Consider the following 22,502-nt stretch of genomic DNA (forward strand, 5'->3'; position numbering starts at 1 on the left):
CCCTTGCAGAGTGCAACTTCACTCGAAAAATTAACTGTGTATTTTCCTTTAGTAAATCATGCCCTATTTTTTTTAGCTGGTGTAGAAGCAGGAACGCAGGGCTTGGATTCCATGAGCAGATGGAGTAGAAGGAAGGGTATGAAAAAAACTGTTACATTTCATATTGAACTGTTTGGTGACTAAAATTGTTTTGTTTCCCCAATATTTGATATAGGCCTGTCTGGTCCCCCAGGAGCTGGAAAATCAACTTTTATTGAATATATTGGGAAAATGCTTACTGAGCAGGGACACAAAGTTGCAGTTTTGGCTGTTGACCCATCGTCTAGCACCAGTGGTGGTAAGTTGCTCTCAAGCATTTCTTGAGTCCCTCAAGCGGTATTAAACCCAAAAGCAAACATTTAATATACCACAGTTCACCAATTCTTAGATGTGGTGGCTGCATTAGTTATTTGTGATGAATCTCTGGTATCCCGTATGGGAACCCCAGCCAGACCTGTGTCTCCTGTCTTCCAAGTGCACCCGCAGCCTGCAGACTCGCCATAACAAGCCCTTGTTAAGGGTTAGACATGCAGAGCGTCAACACTTTATTAAGTACCAAACATACACTTTTAAACACAGTTAGGGACACTCCCCTTAGCCTTGTCATAGAGGGGGTAGGGGGCAAGGAAGAACCAATGGAAACTCAACACTTGTATATTCAAACAACCCAACTACAGTTGAAACACATGAAGGGATTATGATAAGCAGGCAGCCCCTCAAACATCCCCTGCTTTGTCTACGTGCCATGACAAGAGATGGGGGAGAAGGGATGGAGCATTACATTATCTCAATGCCATTTTGTCCCCAAGTGTCGTAGCCCCACACTTTGGGAATACTGCCATCTTGTATATGCCTTTATCGGTTAAAAGTACATTGTTTGTGGAATAAAAGTATATATTTAGCCCAGCCGGGCCAATAGGTTTAGGTAGCCGGAAGCAACTCCATGAGCCCAGCCACAGATACCGGGTTCACTCGGTTCTAATGAACCGGCGACCACGGACACAAATGTCTGGAGGTGGCATCTTCTCCAGGTGGTGGGAGATGGCAAATAGCCCTCCGAATTTCACGTTCTCTGCTGGGCCATAGTCTGTGGGTAGGAGGCGAGCCCACGGGCCCCTTCCAAAACACACAGTGACTTCTGTCACATTTATCTTTTCAGGCTTTCTTTTCTTTTTACCAGGTGATCCTGCCAGCAAAAATTTGAGAGCTGGTTCTCAAATTTTCTGATGGGGAAAAGTTCTTGTCGGAAATTGCAGTCGTCTGTTTGCAATTCCAATGCGCAAAAAAGCATGCATGCTCGGAATCGATTTGACGCATGCTCGGAATCATTGAACTTAATTTTTCTCGGCTCGTTGTAGTGTTGTACGTCACCGCGTTCTTGACGGTCGGAATTTTGTGTGACCATGTGTATGCGATCCAGACTGTAGGCATCTTAATACAGGAGGTGTGTTACTGGCAGGATCAGCAGGTGAAAACAGAGGGAAAAGCCTAAAAGCCCAACTCAGAGGAAAACAAAAAGTTCTGTATCCACACTGCAAGGGTTAATTGCTTGTGTCTGTCTAATGGAAAGTAAAAGCACTTTCACTTACCTGATCCTCTGCTGCTCTGGAAGACCACACTCCCCCATGTCCAGTGCAGGGCTGGGGACTCTACACCAGCACAAAGGAGCCTGTAGGAGTGTAGGATCAGGTAAGGGCTGTGCCTGCCCCCCCTAGATATAAACAAACAGTTATCCTTTGTAGTGCAGGTGCAACCCCACTTCAAGGGAGGACTTTTAGTTTTCCCTGAGTTCAGCTTTAAAGAAACATGTTTTTAATTTGCATAATGGCATAAGCTTGTTATCTGAAAAGAGAGCCTCAGACTCGTTCCCCCTGATATTTATTTTCTAATTGTGTTCTGTTAGCAGTATTTTTTGTAGTCGCAGTACGATTACAAATAGGTTCTTTAAGTGCAGGGTTCTTACCACACCAATTTAGCTTGAGTATTGTTTCCTATAGTGTAGAACTGCACGATTAATCTTTAACAAATCGTGATCTCAACCCCCCTCCCGATCTTAATCTGGCATCTCCGCGATTCATGTAACAAGTGCAGAGCCGTTCTCTGCTCAGAGCTTTCAGGGAAAAAAAAAGATGGCAAAGTTTATCACAACATTGCTCAGCCCTGAGAGATAAAAAAAAAACATTGTATCATATGGTTCATTTAGATCAAAGCGATGACCTTCGGTCTGCAAATGAGGGCAGTTTAACCACTTAAAGACAAAGCCATATTCTGACACGTGTTGCTTACAAGTTAAAATCAGTATTTTTTGCTAGAAAATTACTTAGAACCCCCAAATATATATATATATTCTCTAGAGACCCTAGAGCAGGGGTGCCCAACCAATGGCCTGGGGGCCACATGTGGACCGCAAAGCTCTCTGATGTGGCCCGCGACATCTTGCTCTAGGATGTCTGGTTTGCAAGCCGATCCGTCATCCCAGAGCATCAGTGTTGCGAATGAAGCCGGCAGAAGAGAAAGCAAGCGGCTGTGAAGCGGAGCCGCATAAGACAATGCTTGCTGTATAGCATCAGCTCCTGTCACAGGCGGAGTGATACCAAATATGGGCAATATCTGTTCTGCAGTGGTTACTAGGCTGCTTTCAAACTGATCCACAGAGCACCGCCTACCTCCAATCCTATCCGCAAAAAAAAAAACAGAAGGGGATTCATCCCCTTCCGCCTGGGTGGATCGGATCGAATCGAAAGGCCTATAGAGTAGAGTGGGCTGTGTCCATGTCTGCTCTCCATATGCAGTGGACTCAGACCTGTCATCTGCCCACTCCACGCATTGTGGCCCGCGACCAGTTACCAAGTCTCTTAAGTGGCCCTTGCTCTTCAAAAGGTTGGGCATCCCTGCCCTAGAGTATAAAATTGCGGTCGTTGTAATATTTTATGTCACACTGTATTTGCGCAGCGGTTTTTCAAAACATATTTTTTTGGGAAAAAATACACTGAATTAGAAAAAAAAAACGAAACTGTAACGTTAGCCCAATTTTTTTTGTATAATGTGAAAGATGATGTTAAGCCGAGAATCATGATCTCTATTCTACGCAAAGAAATTGTGATTCTCATTTTATCCAGAATCGTGCAGCTGTATGAAGAATTAAAGTGAATTTTAACAAAAAAATGGAACCCACCTACCCTGATAGTGGACAAGGTGCTGCTAGCCCAATTGCAATTGTAAGGAAAAAGAGAAAAGAACTCCCAAGGCCTTTTTGTGCAAAAAAATGTACTTGTTGAGTGTATAAAAATATATGCTTTTATTAATCCAATTTGATATAAAAATCAATAAAAAAAACAGCAACGATGACAATGACGTTCTGGTCACACATGATTCTTCTTATTGAAGGTTGGATTCCCTGATACATTGGATACCTGTATATGCAGGTCAGCCCTTCTCTAAATAATAATGTGAATATTTTGTATTGATATATTATAGATGTCCATATTTCCGTGAAGAAGATCGCAAACAAAATATGGTTGAAACGCGTTGGAGTATTTTATAGCAATAAAGTTCACAGAGACATATTTTTTTTGTGTATTGTTGAATGCTAGTGTCCCTTGGACATTTATCATGTACATTTTCGATGTATACCAGAGCTCATGTTGTCGTTGCTGTTGTTGTTTTGCATTGATTTTTATATTAAATTGGACTAATAAAGCATATTTTTTTTTTGCATCCAACAAGTACATTTTTTGTAAGCTACGTAAAAGACTTTGGGGTTCTTTTTCTCTTTCTTTCCTTAAAGTGAACTTGTGCCCAGACCATGTACACTAAAATATTTGCATATTCTGAACTGGCAGTAAAACTCCTTCACCCACATAGGGGTGTGCTGGTGAACGTGGTAATATGGAGAGCACTTGTAAAACTGCGCTCCGTTTACTGCTTTGCACATGCCTGAAATAATAGCATGTACCTGTTTCTTTGTGGTGTTTTTTTCTTTGTCAATCAATGGATTTTTTTTTTTCATACTTCTGAAGATATTGCAATACATACAAATCTGTCACTAAATGAATCTTATGATCGAGGCACAATAATTTAACAGAATTTGTGAACCCGTGTGTCTAAGTATTTTGTATGATGTTCCTCTTTGTCAACAAATCCTTGCCAAATGGCCATCTAGATTTACTTTTCGAACTATAGCGTATGGATGACAATGGATTTTTATTACTAATTTCAGGCTCTCTTCTTGGGGATAAAACACGAATGCAAGAGCTGTCTAGAGATATGAATGCTTACATTCGACCTTCTCCCACCAGGGGGACACTGGGAGGGGTCACAAGTACAACTAATGAAGCTATTTTACTCTGTGAAAGTGGTGGTTATAATATTGTACTGGTGGAGACTGTGGGTAAGAATATTTGTTTTATTGTTATAATATTGTACTGGTGGAGACTGTGGGTAAGAATATTTGTTTTATTGTTATAATATTGTACTGGTGGAGACTGGGGGTAAGAATATTTGTTTTATTGTTATAATATTGTACTGGTGGAGACTGTGGGTAAGAATATTTGTTTTATTGTTATAATATTGTACTGGTGGAGACTGGGGGTAAGAATATTTGTTTTATTGTTATAATATTGTACTGGTGGAGACTGGGGGTAAGAATATTTGTTTTATTGTTATAATATTGTACTGGTGGAGACGGGGTAAGAATATTTGTTTTATTGTTATAATATTGTACTGGTGGAGACTGGGGGTAAGAATATTTGTTTTATTGTTATAATATTGTACTGGTGGAGACTGTGGGTAAGAATATATGTTTAAGGCCCCTTTCACACTGGGGCGGGAGGTGTGGTGGCGGTAAAGCGCCGGTATTTTTAGCAGCGATTTACCTTCGGAATTTCAGCGGTGTTCGGCCGCTAGCGGTGCGGTTTTACCCCCGCTAGCGGCCGAAAAAGAGCTAATAGTGCCCGCAATGCGCCTCTGCAGAGGTCCAACACATCCCTTGTTAAGTCAGATCATAGAGTAATAATAATAAGATGGCTAATAATGCCCCACTATATGCAATATGCATAATTTTTTTGGTCATTAGATAGCTGGTCTATATAATGTGGAAAATCTTTATTTAAAATTGTTTTAATACGTTATGTATATTCTGCATATTTTCCCCCCGTGTGTAGCTGCAATGATGGCAAATGTTGTTTAATTGCTTTGTAAATGGATTGTATTTTTATTTAAAAAAAATTGGTGTGCAAAGCCTAATGCCCGCGTACAAACGACCATTTTTCATGTCATGCAAAAAAACAACGTTTTTCTCAACATGATTTGTCGTGATTCCTATAAAGTCTGTTTTGCATACACACGTTTGTGAAGAAAAATGCTTGAGCAAAGCGTGGTGACGTACAACACGTACGACGACACTATAAAGGGGAAGTTCCATTCGAATGGCGCCACCCTTTGGGCTGCTTTTGCTAATTTCCCAGTCTCACAACTTGCTTCTGAGCATGCGCGGTTTCCCCCCCCCCCCCTCGTTAAAGCGTACACACGACCGTTTTTCACGACGGGAAAAAATAGAGCAGGTTCTAAAAAAAAACGGCCGTTTTTCTCGTTGAGAAAAATGCTCTGGAGCATACACACGACCAATTTAAAAAATATAATTTTTCTCCCTTGTTTAGTCTTCATAGCTAAAGCTCTGCAATCAGCAAGTCTCATGCTTTCTGCTGATTTTGAAGAGAGCTTTAGCTCTGACTCCGCAGTGGCAATATCAGACCTCTGCAGAGGAACCACCAATATCAATGTTCCTTCTATGGAGCATGCTGACAGGGGACAGGCTTTTTTTTTTTTACTGAGGTTATGGATTGTTTTCTAAAGAAAAAAAAAGTGTTATATTTGAACATATTTTAGTTTGCACCCAGAATGTATTTAACTGATTTCAATAAAAGGATCAGTGGGGTTTGACTTGAGTTCTGATAAAATAAAATCTGATAAAGTACGTAGAAATTGGCCAGAGCATATAACACAGTATTGTGATTTCTTTTTTGGTTTAAAGGATACGTTTATCCTTAGTAACATGTTACTAATGCAGAAGCCCACTGTCATAGTCTAAAAACAGTGGCCCAGATTCAGGTACATTTGCGCTTTATTTGCGGAGGCACAGGGCAACGATTTTGCCCTGTGCCCCCGCAAATATTTTGCGCTGCCCTCGATTCACGGAGCAGTAGCTCCGTAAATTGCGAGGGCGCGCCGGCAAAATTGCCCGGCGTAAGCGCGCGCAATGTAAATGATCCCGCCGGGGGCGGGAATCATTTAAATTAGGCGCGCTCCCGCGCCGAGCGTAGAGCGCATGCTCCGTCGGGAAACTTTCCCGACGTGCATTGCGGCAAATGACGTCGCAAGGACGTCATTTGCTTCAAAGTGAACGTGAATGGCGTCCAGCAGCATTCACGATTCACTTACGCAAACGACGTAGATTTTAAATGTCGCAACGCGGGAACGTGGGTATCCTATAGCAGGGCTCAAAATTTGAAGTCACAAGCCACTAGCCAGGCCTTGAAAGTTACTCGCCACCAGTTGCCCCACCCAACCCCTCCCCTGCCCCGCCCCTAAGTCTGCCCCTAAACACACCCTCATAAACGATCTCATGAAATTACATTGTTAAATGTTTTATGCAGAATGAAGTTACAAAAATAAATATTAACAACAATATTACATTACACAGCCCTTGTACCTCTGGACCCTTTACATTACACAGCACCCCTTTACACTACACTGCACCTCTTGACCCCTTTACATTACACTGCACCCTGGACCCCTTTACATTACACTGCACCCTGCACCTCTGGACCCTTTACATTACATGGCACCCTGCACCTCTAGATGCCTGTATGTTACACAGACACCCCCCTTAACAGTTCTGGGCCCCCTACATGTTACACAGACCCCCTCCCTACAGTGCAGGCCCCGGCTACAGTGCAGGCCCACCTGCAGTGAAGACCCCCTTTATAGTACAGGCCCCCCTACAGTACAGACCCCCACTACGGTGAAGACCCCCCTACAATACAGACCCCCCCTTCCTACCATACAGACCCCCCCTTCCTACCCTACAGACCCCCCTTCCTACCATACAGACCCCCCCTTCCTACCATACAGACCACCTCTACAGTACAGACCACCCTACAGTACAGACCCCCGCTACGGTGAAGACCCCCCCTACAATACAGACCCCCCCCTTTCCTACAATACAGACCCCCCTTCCTACCATACAGACCCCCCCTTCCTACCCTACAGACCCCCCTTCCTACCATACAGACCCCCCCTTTCTACCATACAGACCCCCTCTACAGTACAGACCCCCCTACAGTACAGACCCCCGCTACGGTGAAGACCCCCCCTACAATACAGACCCCCCCTTTCCTACAATACAGACCCCCCTTCCTACCATACAGACCCCCCCTTCCTACCCTACAGACCCCCCTTCCTACCATACAGACCCCCCCTTCCTACCATACAGACCCCCTCTACAGTACAGACCCCCCTACAGTACAGACCCCCGCTACGGTGAAGACCCCCCCTACAATACAGACCTCCCTTCCTACCATACAGACCCCCCCTTCCTACCATACAGACCCCCGCTACAGTACAGACCCCCGCTACGGTGAAGACCCCCCTACAATACAGACCCCCCTTCCTACAATACAGACCCCCCCTTCCTACCATACAGACCCCCCCTCTACAGTACAGACCCCCGCTACAGTACAGACCCCCGCTACGGTGAAGACCCCCCTACAATACAGACCCCCCTTCCTACAATACAGACCCCCCTTCCTACCATACAGACCCCCCCTTCCTACCATACAGACCCCCCCTCTACAGTACAGACCCCCGCTACAGTACAGACCCCCGCTACGGTGAAGACCCCCCTACAATACAGACCCCCCTTCCTACAATACAGACCCCCCCTTCCTACCATACGGACCCCCCTTCCTACCATACAGACCCCCCCCTTCCTACCATACAGACCCCCTCTACAGTACAGACCCCCGCTACGGTGAAGACCCCCCCTACAATACAGACCCCCCCTTCCTACAATACAGACCCCCCCTTCCTACAATACAGACCCCCCCTTCCTACCATACAGACCCCTCCCTTCCTACCATACAGACCCCCCTTCCTACCATACAGACCCCCTCTACAGTACAGACCCCCCGCTACAGTACAGACCCCCGCTACAGTACAGACCCCCCTTCCTACAATATAGACCCCCCCTTCCTACCATACAGATCCCCCTTCCTACCATACAGACCCCCCCCCTTTCCTACCATACAGACCCCCCTTCCTACAATACAGACCCAAGACCCCCCCCTTCTTACAATACAGACCCAAGACCCCCCCCCCTTCTTACAATACAGACCCCCCCCCCCCATTCAGACCTATAATGTACCTGGCTCAGAACACACACCACAGACAGAGAGCCAGAGGTAGTGGCTTGGCGGGGGGAGGGGGGGTGCGAGTCGGCACATCTGTGACTGGCGCAACAATCCCCTTCTCTCACGGCTCTGATCAGTCTCAGGCAGCGGCTGTCAGCCGAGCAGAGAAGCCGCCTCCCCCTCCTCCTGCATGCAGAGCACTGTATAGACATAAAGGGGGAGGCGGCTTCTCTGCTGACAGCCGCTGCCCGAGACTGAGACGTGAGAGAAGGGGATCGTTGCGCCAGCCTCAGATGTGCTGACTGGCTCGGGTACAGCTCGCAACCCCCGCCCCCCCCCGCAAAGCCACTACCTGCTCCGCTCGGGCTCTCAATCACAGATGTAGTCTATCATCGGCGCAATGTTAAACCCGCGGCGGCGCTGTCTTTTTTCATTTGCGGGGGGGGGGGAGCCGGCCTGACACCCCCCAGTGTGTGGCACCTGGAGCGGCACGCCCCCCCCCGCACCCCCTGGGGGGGGGGGGGGGGGGTTGCAGTATCGATCAGGGAATCCCCCTCTGGCCGCTCTGATGTCCTTAAAAAAAAAAAAAAAAAAGCCTGCACTGCTTCAGTCAGAAAGCTGTCAGACTGGTCCAGCCCTGCTCCTCACTCGCACTGCACATCAATTCCCTCGCCAAATGCGAGGAGGCGAGTGCAATTTTGAGGGCTGTCCTATAGCATTGGCTGCGCCTGCTATTAGGATGTGTAACCTTACGCGAAACCCGACGTACGCAAACTACGTAATTTGCGTACGCAGGGCTCGCGCAACGTTGTGAAAAGGTGTTAGTATGCAATTTGCATACTATACACAGATCACAATGGAAGCGCCCCCTAGCGGCCAACGCAAGAATGCAGCCTAAAATCTGTGTGGCATAAGAGCCTTATGCCACGCAGATTTTAGGCTGCAGTCGGCATAGCGATGTTCCTGAATCAGGAGCATTCGCTACGCCAGAGCAAGTAAGCAATTGCGCTGTGTAACCTATGGTTACACAGGCGCAATTGCTTCTTGAATCTGGCCCAGTGCAGCTGTGTGGGCGGAGTTGAGTGAATCAATTGAGTGAACTACAAATTGCATCTGCCACTGTGGCAGGCAGCTTGTAGTTCTCAATGAAATGCGAGTGCACTGTCGTAGTTCGTTGATTCTTCCTGCTGTTCAGTAGCTGTCGGCCTGACGAAAGGGACAAGCAGACAGCTGTACTTAGCATTTGTAGAAGCCTGACATTGAACCTGTGACCTACTGATTGCGAGTGCAATGCTTTGCAGGCTCCACTGTAAAAATAAATAATAAATGTAAAAAAAAAAAAGATTTAATCTGAATTTACCTGCAAAATCACGTGCATTTAGTATTTTATTTTTACAAAAGGTGAACTTTATGTTTAGAATGGTAGTGACTTATTTTTTACTGACCAGACTAGAAATATTTCAATAATTAAACATATTCCTAACCAGCAGTAAGTGGGCTTTAAAAGAGAAATATGGCCAGAGCTTTTTTGGCCTTTATTCTCCTATGGATCACAGGAGTGCAGTTCATACAGCACTCATGATGTGTTTTCAGCCGACTGCGGGCTAACGTTACTCAACTGGTCCAGGCTCAGGATCAATCCCAAATTTACAGTCTGGATCCACCCAGATGCCAGGGCGGCAGTTGGCTCAGCCTCTGAACAAGCCGCTGGGAGACTGAACCTGCTGCTTTCTGCCCCCCACGCAGCCCAGGGAGTGCTGGAGGTGCAGAGCAAGGAGCCGATGTTAATCGCTCAGTTCTCAGTGCAGTACGTAAGAAAAGAATGTGGGAAATGAGGCAATTGACTTGTGGAGGTAGAATGGTTGGTAAACATTATTTATAAGTAACAATTTCTCAGTGCAGAGGCAGCAGGGGAGCGTTGCAGCATCGGATTGATGCTGCATCCACCTAGGTGAGTATAATTACATTTTTTTTTTTTTTAAAACCCATACTTCTCTTTCAAAATAAACCCTCACTGACCTCTGTAGCTGGAGAGATTGTGGGGAAATGTGTTCTTAAATTGTTACAGCAGAAGCATTGAAGTTATTTATGCCCTGCTCTCAGCAACAAAGCTCCCCCTTCACAGCGGGGATTTGGCAGCCACCCAGCCTCATAATCTCTAATGTAAACAGAAGGCCTCCATGCTTCTACTGTGAAATTTGAGGATGAATTGCTCCCCATTGCCAATAGGCACCAAGGTCAATAATGGCTTGCTTTAAAGCTGGCTAAGAATTTGTAAATACTTGAATGTTCCTAGCCTGGGCATAGATTTACTATAAGGTTTAAAATACTGAATGTTTTCCTGTTAAGATTTTGCATGCAGCCTGTTGTCTATGGGGACCATAGAGGGGATTCTCTTCTCTTAGGGTTATGTCCGACACTTCTCAACTGGATAGGAAGTGAGAGAAACTGTCTGTCATGGGGATACAGAAACGAATAAAACCAACCAGAGGATCGAAATCTTGCTCCCTGTATTACAAATGTGTTTTATTGCCTTCCTGTTACGTTGTGTTGTAATTATTTCTGCAGTTTGTGTTATTGTAAGGTTGTCTTCCACAGTACCTGTAAGATGGATCATTCTACTCGGTGTAACCCTGCATTCCCTTTGTCATTGTGCAGGTGTAGGACAGTCTGAATTTGCAGTGGCTGACATGGTTGACATGTTTGTTCTATTGCTGCCACCAGCAGGAGGTGATGAATTGCAGGTATATTTTTTATTCCAGTTTACACTATGAATAGCTTATTGAAGTTAATATGTAAATGAAATGTTTAAAGGGGCAATAAACTTATAACCTGAGGTTAAATAGCTTGAAAGAGCATTTTTGATAAAATATTTAGGTTAGGTTCCCACTTTCTCAGCACACTATTTTGCATGGTAATGTGTGTTAGGAATGGGCTGTCATTACATACAATCATTTTTTTTATGTGCGGTAACACTGTTTCATGTAACGCAGTGCTGCTACACATGTGCCTTGGGGTGCCATTAATAATGCACATGTAGCAATTTTTTTCCATGGCACAAAAGTGTGAATCTATACTTCTGCTATAATTCAGCACAGTATTACCCCAAACATTTACATTTGGTTTTGGATACAGTGAGCTAGGGCTAAAAACGTTGTCAAGCTTTTTATATTTCTACCCCCCCCCCCCCCGTTCCTAACATTGAGAAGTGCCCCCCCCCCTTTCTGGGTGGCCCCAAGACAGGGGGTGAGGATAAACCTTCTAACTGGTACAGCAACAAATACTTATTTCTATTCCAGATTGCTCTCTGTGTCTCCATTTGGGAGATTCTTAACATTACCTGTGTGATGAGAAGTAGAGATGAACTTGTGTGTCCTCTGAACCCATCTCTAGCCAACTTGGAACTTGCTTTCCTTATTTATTTATTTTTTCTCTCTAGTGATTTGTGCACCAGGTCATTCCTGCCCCAAATCTCAAATAAAGAGGCAGTCTGCGGGGCGTAAATGTTCCAGCCGCTGTTCACTGGACTAAAAAAGAGCTCTAGTTCAGCTAGAGATGAGTTCAGAGGATGCCTGAGCTCATCTAATAAGCAGCATATGAAATAGGAGGCAATGATCCCTGCAGGGGCACAGACTGATGGAGTTCATAGCCCCTCCTCTATTCTATCCATAGCTAAACTTGGCTGAAATATAGATTAGTTCACATTATTTTGGCTTTTTAGTACACAGTTTTTCATTATGCTTATTGCATGTGTACACGTATTACACCTGTAAAATGAATACTCTACCTGAAACCAACCAGTGGCGACTGGTGATCAAAAAATGTTTGGGGGAGGGGGGCACAAACAAACAATCCCTCCAATCCAGGTCCTTGCCTGTAGCCAGGGGCGTACCTAGAGCATTTGGCACCCGGGGCGGATCCAATATCTGGCACCCCCCCCCCACGTTAAAATGTAAAAACACCCCACTGTGCCCCCTGCATACCTCTGCATCCTTCAATATTTTTTTGTTACTACTGTGTACCCCTCTCCACAACTGCACCTCTGGACCACTTTACATTGCACAGCACCCTGCATCACTGGACCCCTTTACATTACACAGCACCCTGCACCTCTGGACCCCTTTACATTACACAGCACCCTGGACCTCTTTACATTACACAGTACCCTGCATCACTGGACCCCTTTACATCTCACAGCCCCCTTCACCTCTGGACCCTTTTACATTACACAGCACCCTGCACCTCTTTACATTACACAGCCCCTGCACCACTGGACCCCTTTACATCACATAGCCCCCTGCACCTCTGGACCCCTTTACATTACACAGCACCCTGCATCACTGGACCCCTTTACATTACACAGCACCCTGCGTCACTGGACCCCTTTACATCTCATAGCACCCTGCATCTCTGGACCCTTTTACATTGCACAGCACCCTGCATCACTGCACCCCTTTTACATTACACAGCCGCCTGCACCTCTGCACCCCTTTACATCACATAGCCCCCTGCACCTCTAGACCCTTTTACACTACACAGCCCTCTGCACCCCTTTACATTACACAGCACCCTGCATCACTGCACCCCTTTTACATTACACAGCCACCTGCACCTCTGGACCCCTGCATGTTACACAGACCCCCCTTCAGTGCAGACACCCCCCCCTCAGTGCAAACCCCCTCGGTGCAACCCCCCAGTGCAAACACCCCCCCTAGTACAAACCCCCCCTCAGTGCAAACCCCCCTTAGTGAAAACCCCCTCAGTGCAAACACCCCCCCTCCCCATTCAGTACCTCAGATCATCGCAGGCAGCGCCACGGCACATGGACAGAAGGTCCCCTCGGCCCCTCCCCCTCTGTACACACAAACAGAGAGGAGGGGCTGTGCCTGTGTGCCGACTGCTGACCACCGCTAACAGCCCGTGGCTGTGAGAGGAAGGGATGGATGGTGCTGCGGTGTCGCCCTGCAACCCCCCTTCTCTTGTACCGCGGCGCTCGGTGCTCCGATTCCGCGGCGCTCATCGCTGCAGTCGCGGGGGGGGGGGGGGGAGCCGGCCCCCCCCACATGTCAGCTAAAAAAAAAAAACACCCCACTGTGCCCCCTGCATACCTCTGCATCCTTCAATATCTTTTTGTTACTACTGTGTACCCCTCTCCACAACTGCACCTCTGGACCACTTTACATTGCACAGCACCCCGCACCTCTGGACCACTTTACATTGCACAGCACCCTGCATCACTGGACCCCTTTACATTACACAGCCCCCTGCATCACTGGACCCCTTTAAAATTACACAGTACCCTGCATCACTGGACCCCTTTAAAATTACACAGCACCCTGCATCACTGGACCCCTTTACATCTCACAGCCCCCTTCACCTCTGGACCCTTTTACATTACACAGCACCCTGCACCTCTGGGCCCCTTTACATTACACAACACCCTGCACCTCTTTACATTACACAGCCCCTGCACCACTGGACCCCTTTACATCACATAGCCCCCTGCACCTCTGGACCCCTTTACATTACACAGCACCCTGCACCTCTGGACCCCTTTACATTACACAGCACCCTGCATCACTGGACCCCTTTACATTACACAGCACCCTGCATCACTGGACCCCTTTACATCTCATAGCACCCTGCATCTCTGGACCCTTTTACATTGCACAGCACCCTGCATCACTGCACCCCTTTTACATTACACAGCCGCCTGCACCTCTGCACCCCTTTACATCACATAGCCACCTGCACCTCTGGACCCTTTTACACTACACAGCCCTCTGCACCCCTTTACATTACACAGCACCCTGCATCACTGCACCCCTTTTACATTACACAGCCACCTGCACCTCTGTACCCCTGCATGTTACACAGACCCCCCTTCAGTGCAGACACCCCCCCTCAGTGCAAACACCCCCCTTAGTACAAACCCCCCAGTGCAAACACCCCCCTTAGTACAAACCCCCCTTAGTGAAAACCCCCTCAGTGCAAACACCCCCCCTCCCCATCCAGTACCTCAGATCATCGCAGGCAGCGCCACGGCACATGGACAGAAGGTCCCCTCGGCCCCTCCCCCTCTGTACACACAAACAGAGAGGAAGGGGCTGTGCCTGTGTGCCGACTGCCGAGCACCGCTAACAGCCCGTGGCTGTGAGGGGATGGATGGTGCTGCGGTGTCACCCCGCAACCCCCCTCCTCTTGTACCGCGGCGCTCATCACATGTCAGCTAAAAAAAAAAAATTTTTTTTTTTTTAATCGGGATGGTGTCACCCCTCTAGCGGGTGTCACCCGGGGCGGACCGCACCCCCCTAGGAACGCCTCTGCCTGTAGCCCCATTATAAAGTCAAAGGTGGGAGGGTTTGGGGCACAGTGCTCTGCGCCTCGAGGACAATAATAAACTAGCCAGTTAGCGCCTCAGGCTCTAATCATGTGCTTGTTATAAAATTACAGAGCTAATAGGCAGTGCTGTGCCCCAAGCCCACACTTTTTTAAGGCCTCTGGCTTTAATCATGTGCCTTGGGGGGAAAAAAAACTTGTAGAAAGCCATGAGTCTGGCACCCTGCACCCAAACTAGGTGGGCGGCACCCTGCGCCCCTTATGGACCCACCACCACTGCCCCTAACCATAACGCTTATCCAAGCCTCTTGCATGGCCTGTGCAGTACAGCTCTGGCTTGGAGGAGAGGTAGAAGCAGGCGCTAATTGGCTGTGCTCCTTTGCTTTATGTGTTAACAAGGAACATGCTGATAGGAGGCGAGAGCAGAGTGACAGATGGGCTAATTTGCCACCTTCTTCTCCTTCACTGTTTAGTCACAGGCTGCGGGTAAGACAAGACCTGTAAGGGTTATTGAACTAGAGCAGATCAAAACCAGGCAAGCCAGACAGGGCTATGCCATGTGATAGAGCTGTTTAAGTTTGGGGACTGGATGGACAGAAATGCAAATTCTTTATCAAGTAAATGGCTCCCTTGTGTGTTCATCTGTATATTTAGCTGTTTGCCTGGAGCTAGGTAAATTGTAAGCCTAAAGAGACACAGTTCAGTGGCACATCCTGCAGGGAATCAACCCCCAGCTTCAAATGGCCAACATTTTTGTTTTTACAGTAACTTTTTTTTTTTTTTTTTTGCAGAGGCGGCCCATATCTTAGGTGCCTGTTTCCATGAATATCTATATTAGCTTTGAATGTAAGGTAAAATATGCTTTAGGTGCACTGGCCCAATAACACCACACTATAATAGTCCATTAGTCCATAAGGTAAACACTGTATGCGTATGATGCGCTTTATATTACACTATAAAATATTCTGCAGCAGTGACCTCCCCTCTATGAATCTCTATCAGATCCTATAAATTCCCTGTCTGCTTTGTCTCTTCTTTAAATATTTATCCACCCAGTTAGCCAATGAATGTAAATCAGCTGCTTTTGCTCAAGAAAGCTGACCATATGGGAGCAATCATTTATGTTCCATGTGAGTTAGATTCAATGGCTTGTAATTTACATTAGCGTTCACCTCTGTCTGCTTCCTGTAGTGCACAGGAAGTTTTATGTGGCATTAGTTCGGGACTGATCTTTTAAATCACTTTAGGTTACACACACTATACAAACGAGTATGCAAATCATGCTTTTTGCTTTAGACATTCATGTGGATTATCTAAAGTCTTAGGTTCTCTTCTGTTCCTGTTAGTCACCGAGGAGTTAAACGTGTGACTCCGATTGGAAACAGGTGTTGGTGGTATTTGTATGTATAGCATGCACAAAGAGGCCATACATTCATGGGACGTATGTCCCCATTTCCTGTCGCTACCTATAGGGCCCATTTACACCATGATTTTTTCATATGCAGGGTTAAAGAAGAACTCCAGGAAAAACATAAAACAAAACGGTTAAATGTCTGGAGATGTCTGCCACCTCCTGGATCACTGCCTGTTCTTTACAATTTACACCTTCACTGAGCACCAATAGGTTTTGCTTCAATGGGGAACTTGCGGTTCTCCTACACAGAAGCCATCATGTCGTTGTCTCCTCCTCTTGTCCAATCAAAGAACACTTTGTATTCTGTAAATCCGTTCACAAAATGCAAAGCATTCAGTGAATAGACCAGGGAGAGAAGAGGCAGACTGCTTGTGTGCAGGAGATGCACTATTTCTCTGTCCGAGTGCCAGAAGCGAAAACCATACCATCGGTTCTCAAAAAATTAAGTTGGCAGACCCCACCTGATATTTAACTATTTCTAATTTATTTGATTAATTATTTATTTCTTATTTCTTGCTCTACGGTGTGTTTGAGATGTGTTTTCATGTTTCTTCTAAGGAAGAGGTATTTTGTTTGCAGCTAAACGCATTAAAATGTGCAGCAAGATGGCATTGCTTGATACTGCACTAGAATTTTTAAATCTACCACACTAAAATCTATAGGTAAGAACCTAGTGCAGGACTATCCATTTACTATACAGGTAGGTAACATTTTTAATGTGCAGATGTGTGAATGGGCTCATAATTAAAGGGGTTGTAAACCCTCGTGTTTTTTCACCTTAAAGGATCACTAAAGGAAAATTTTTGTTTAGCTAAATAGCTTCCTTTACCTTACTGCAGTCCTGGTTTCATGTCCTTATTGTTTGTTTTTGCTTTAAAGTAGCTGTAATTCTGCTGTGATCTCCACACTTCCTGCTCGTCTGGCTCCTTATAACCATCGTACTGGGAGCTTTCTCACGGTGGTCTAAGCTGTCATTACTGTGTGTCTAAAACTCCTCAGAATCAGATTCATTTTAAAAACAAAACACTGCCCTGGATTTGTTTGTTTTTGTTCTGTGGGTCTCTTTACTTCACAGAAACATGAAACCAGTTTAAAACCGAAAGTGAAACTAGAGGCACGTTATATGATTGAATTTAATCTATTTTTAATCATTTTTAAAAGGAATCGGTTAACTTTTATGTCTCTATACCCTGTAAACAGTCATTTTAGCAAAACATTTTTTTCCTTTAGTGACCCTTTAATGCATCCTATGCATTAAAGTGAAAAAAAAACCTTACAGTGTCCAGCCCCCTTGCCCCCATTTTACTTACCTGAGCCCTAAATTTTTGTGGGAACGATCCCGCGTCGCTCTCCCCACTGCTTCTCGGCTCTTTATTGGATAGATTGATAGCAGTGCAGCCATTGGTACCAGCGCAGCTGCTGTCAATCAAATCCAATGATGCGGGAGGCGGGGCTATGTTGTTATTTTAAAAAATAATTAACCTTTACAACCACTTTAATACAAACCCCTTCCCGCCCAGCCCCAGTGTCCCTTTTAATTGGACTATTTCTCTGGAGAGCACGATTAATAGTTGTCCTGTGGACAGATTCTCCCACCTGAGCTGTGGATCTCTGCAGCTCCTCCAGAGTTACCATGGGCCTCTTGGCTGCTTCTCTGATTGATGTTCTCCTTGCCTGACCTGTCAGTTTAGGTTTGACCATGTCTTTGGTAGGTTTGCAGTTGTGCCATACTCTTTCTATTTTCGGATGATGGATTAAACAGTGTCCGTTTTTTCTTTTGTTTTTTATCTGATGCATTTTTTTAACCGCTTGCCGACCAACCGCCGCCATTGTACTGCAGGTCAGCACGTTCCCGTGAACCGTCGTAGCTGTACATCTGTCCCTTTTTAGGCTAGGTTCACATCACGATTTTTACATCCGATAATCGGACCGTTAAATCGGATGGAATCGTATATGACAAAATCGTATGTAATCGTATGTCAAAATGTATTTTTTAAATCGGATTCATAAATCGCACAGCTACATTTTCCATCCGATTTTCACAAAAAAATCGGATCCTGTTTTTAAATAATGTCTGGCAATGGCCGTGTTTGAAGTTTCTAGCTCGTTCCAGTGTCTAGTGCGCATGCGTAATAAAAAATCGGGTACGATTTATCGGATAAAAACGCACAGTCATCCGATTTATTACGATTTAGATTGACCACAATATAAAAAAAATCGGACACGATTTTAATACGATTTCAAATCAGGACCAAAAATCGTGGTCAAACACGATTTTTGATGCGATTTTAAATCGTATCAAATCTGATGCGGATCAAATCGGATGCACTTGGGGACCTACATTAATGAATGGAAGTGAATGGATACGTTTTGCCATACAGATTTGTACGATTTCAAACCTAAGAATCGTGAGAACAAGTAGGATGATAAAATCGTGGTGTGAATGCACCCTAAGCGAGAAGAGCAGGCACGTGCCGAGAACCAGAAAGTGTGTGTGTGTAAATCCCTGTTCTTTGAGCTCTTTTAAAAAAAAAAACAACAATATTATTTACTGTTTGCTATAGTAAATATCGAATTTAAAAAAAAAAAAAATACTTTTATTTTTTTTAGTTTAGGCCAATACGTATTCTTTTACATATTTTTGGTTAAAAAAAAATCGCAATAAGCATATAGTGATTGGTTTGCGCAAACGTTGTAGCGCCTATAAAATAGGGGATATAATTATAACATTTATTTATCAAAAAAATTTTTTTACTCGTAATGGCGGCGATCTGCGATTTTTGTCAGGACTGCGATATTACGGCGGACACAATCAAACACTTTTGACACATTTTTGGGACCATTCACATTTATACAGCGAACAGTGCTATAAATATGCACTGATTACTCTATAAATGTGGCTGGCAGGGAAGGGGTTAACACTAGGGGGCAGGAAAGGGGTTAAATATGTGCCCTGCTAGGTGATTCTTACTGTGGGGGGAGGGGACTGACTGGGGGAGGTTACCGATGGTTGTCCCTATGTACAAGGGACACACCATCGGTCTCCTCTCCCTGACAGGATGTGGATCTCTGTGTTTACACACAGAGATCCACGTCCCTGGCTCTGTGACTGCCGATCGCTGCTGCCAGGCACGCGCATCGGCACCTGAGAGACGCGGCGGGCGTGCACACGCGCCCCCCAGCGATGGAAGGCCGTATATTGACGGCCTCCAGGCATTTTAGAGCCACCTCGATCTGCGGATGGGAAGTGGTTAAAAAAGCATGTCCAGTGCAACATTTTGAAGCACGTGTAAACGAGCCCTAAAAGTTGTAAAGCATGCGTCAAATTCATATGCCTGTCTAGACCTTGCACTTGAATTTGGTTTATGCTGCGCCACTTTTAGAGTGCATGTGAGATAATTTTACAACCTATGTCTGAGACAGTTTTTCTCTCGGCACGCCAAAAGAGAGTTAGTCCTAATTAACTCAACTTTTTACATTTGGCGCATTCAATGCGACAGTGTAAAAGTTGCGCATCCAGCACGATACAATGTAAAAGTAGAGCATTTTAGAACTATCTGAGTTTGATGCACAATGCAAATGCTTCATGAGTTTGGTGTAATACATAATCAAGAGGGATTAACGCAAGAAAAGTGTTGCAGCAGCTTTATTGAATCTTCCCCATAGTATTTTGTTAATTTCATTAAGAACTCCATTTGTGCTATTTAAATTCTAGTGCTACTCCAATTACACACACCTTTTGTATATCATTCCCGAAGAGAATCCGCTTAGGCTCTTCTGCACATATCGTACCTAAGCTCAATTTATTTTGGTATCCTTGCAGGAGCCTACCGAGAGATCCCATCTCCTGCAGGTTCTGATCACGGTATTATATGAATGGCCTGATCGGAGGATGGGGTGTAATAACAGGTAGAGCTGTCCAGCAATACCTTGTTCCTCCACTAATATGGTAACTGTCATCTATTTCTACAGTGCTCTGCAATGGAAAAGGATGAACTCTACTAACTTGTTTTGTATTGTCTGAAACACAGGTTTGCCTGAGTATAGGTCTGCTTTCCGTCAAATCCCTTTATACTGTATAATAGGATGATTTTATTACCCATTTTTAAGATGGGAAAATACAGTTTGCGTTCACCATTTCATGACTTTAAGGTTATTCTATGCCTACTGATATGTTTTTCCTTTAGAATATAATATTCAAACGAAATGACCCGGCTGCTTTCCTCTTACACTTTGCCCCACTCTTGACCAAACGTTATAAGAAATCACTTCTCATCCATCTTTTAAATGCAGCAAAAGCCTGTATACCTATGTTATGGAAACAAACCACTGCCCCATCAATTAGCCCTTGGTTCCACAAAATGAAGGAAATTCAGCTTATGGAAGAGAATGGTAGCTTCCGCTAATGGCACTGGAGGACATGTGGAGGAAAACCTGGTTCTATTGGACGGACTTTCTTTACCCATCAGCTTATCAGTCTTTTTGTGACGGACGCTTGAGGAGCAATGATTCAGTTATAACTGTACTCAAGCTTTCAGAACTGAGCTGCACCCCCTCTTCCTCTTCTGCTTTCTCTCTCATCCGCCAAAGCTTTTTTTTCACTCCGAGAGATACTTAAGGAAAAGTTATTGTTCATGTACCTACCCGTCTGGTTGCTCAGTCCTCAGTGTAGGCTACTGGAGACATTTTGAGTTCCAAGCCTGGTTGACTAGTAGTTCTTCACATATTAAGTCATTGTCCTAGAAGGTATTAACGTGTGTTCACAACTTATTCAACTGTTCTGCTGATCAAAATCAGATCACTGAGCGATGAAGGAATTGTCTCTAACTTGATATGCTCTTCCTCATTATATTCATAAGCTACCTTCTTATATGCAAGTAGCTTTACAAGTATTCATGGTCTTGTGTACATTGGATATAAAATGTCTACACACCCCTGTTAAAATGTCATTTTGAACAACAAACTGAAATTTTTTAGGTATAGGTAAGTAAAAAAAATATATATATATTATGGTTGAATAAGTGTGCACACCCTTAAACTAATACTTTGTTGAAGCATCTTTTGATTTTATTACAGCTCTGTCTTTTTGGGTACGAGTCTATCAGCATGGCACAGCTTGACTTGGCAATATTTGCCCATTCTTTGCAAAAGCACTCCAAATCTGTCAGATTGCGAGGGCATCTCCTGTGCACAGCCCTGTTCTGATCACCCCACAGATTTTCAGTCAGATTCAGGTCTGAGCACTGGCTGAACCATTCCAAAACTCTAATCTGCTGAAGCCATTCCTTTGTTGATTTGGATGTATGCTTTGGGTTGTCATGCTAAAAGATGAAGTTCCTCTTCATGTTCAGCTTTCTAGCAGAGGCCTGAAGGTTTTGTGCCAATATTGACAGGTATTTGGAACTATTGATAATTCCCTCTACCTTGACTAAGGCCCCTGTTCTAGCTGAAGAAAAACAGCCCCAAAGCATGATGCTGCCACCACCATGTTTCACTGTGGGTATGGTGTTCTTTTTGTAATGTGCAGTGTTGTTTTTGCACCAAACATATCTTTTGGAATCATGGCCAAAAAGTTCCACCTTGGTTTTATTTAATGTTGCTGTAGGCCTCTTGGCAGCCTCCCTAAAAGTTTTCTTCTCATCAATTTTGGAGGGACATCCAGTTCTTGGTAATGCCACGGTTGTCCCATATTTTCTCCACCTGATGACTGCCTTCACTGTGTTCCATGGTATATCTAATGCCTTGGAAATTCTTTTGTATCCTTCCCCTGAAGCTCTTTGTGGACTATGGCTTTTGCTGTAGGATGCGACTAAGAAAATGTCAGGAAAGAACAGCTTAACTTTATTTGGGGTTTATCAGATGCACTTTAAACATGCTGTTTGAATGTGATTGCTTAGTTCTGAACACGGCTACATCCCCAGTTATAAGAGGGTGTGCACACTTATGCAACCACATTATTTTAGTTTTGTATTTTTACTTCGTCCCCTAAAAGATTTGTTTGTTTTTTTAGACTTTTTATATATCCACTGTATGCATGTATGATCTGCTGAACGCTTTTGGCATCTCTCATTCATTTTGACTTTCTCAGCTAATTGAAAATATAGAATTTATTAAAAAAAAGAATATAATCATTTTGCTGCATTACAAGAATTAATAAATATATAAAAAATGCCTGTCATTGCATAGATGTACGGTAATTTTATACTTCAGTCAGACGTCAGTTTGCATAGTGGACCATTTTCATGATTGATTCTTACAAAGCTGCTTTCTCTCTGCTAGGTGTGAGTAATAAACACCCCTCC

General features: G+C 44.8%; 1 protein-coding gene across 3 annotated transcripts in view; it reads left to right on the plus strand.

The window, feature by feature from the left end:
- MMAA (metabolism of cobalamin associated A) overlaps positions 1–22,502 on the plus strand; it is a 45,681-nt gene that overhangs the window by 18,769 nt on the left and 4,410 nt on the right. For all 3 annotated transcript variants that reach the window (XM_040331657.1, XM_040331650.1, XM_040331665.1), the window contains 3 exons: positions 215–337; positions 4,259–4,429; positions 11,106–11,191. In XM_040331657.1, the coding sequence (XP_040187591.1) occupies positions 215–337; positions 4,259–4,429; positions 11,106–11,191 (380 nt within the window). The remainder of the gene's footprint in view (positions 1–214; positions 338–4,258; positions 4,430–11,105; positions 11,192–22,502) is intronic.

This window comes from Rana temporaria, chromosome 1 (assembly GCF_905171775.1).
Source record: "Rana temporaria chromosome 1, aRanTem1.1, whole genome shotgun sequence".
Lineage (NCBI taxonomy): Eukaryota > Metazoa > Chordata > Amphibia > Anura > Ranidae > Rana > Rana temporaria.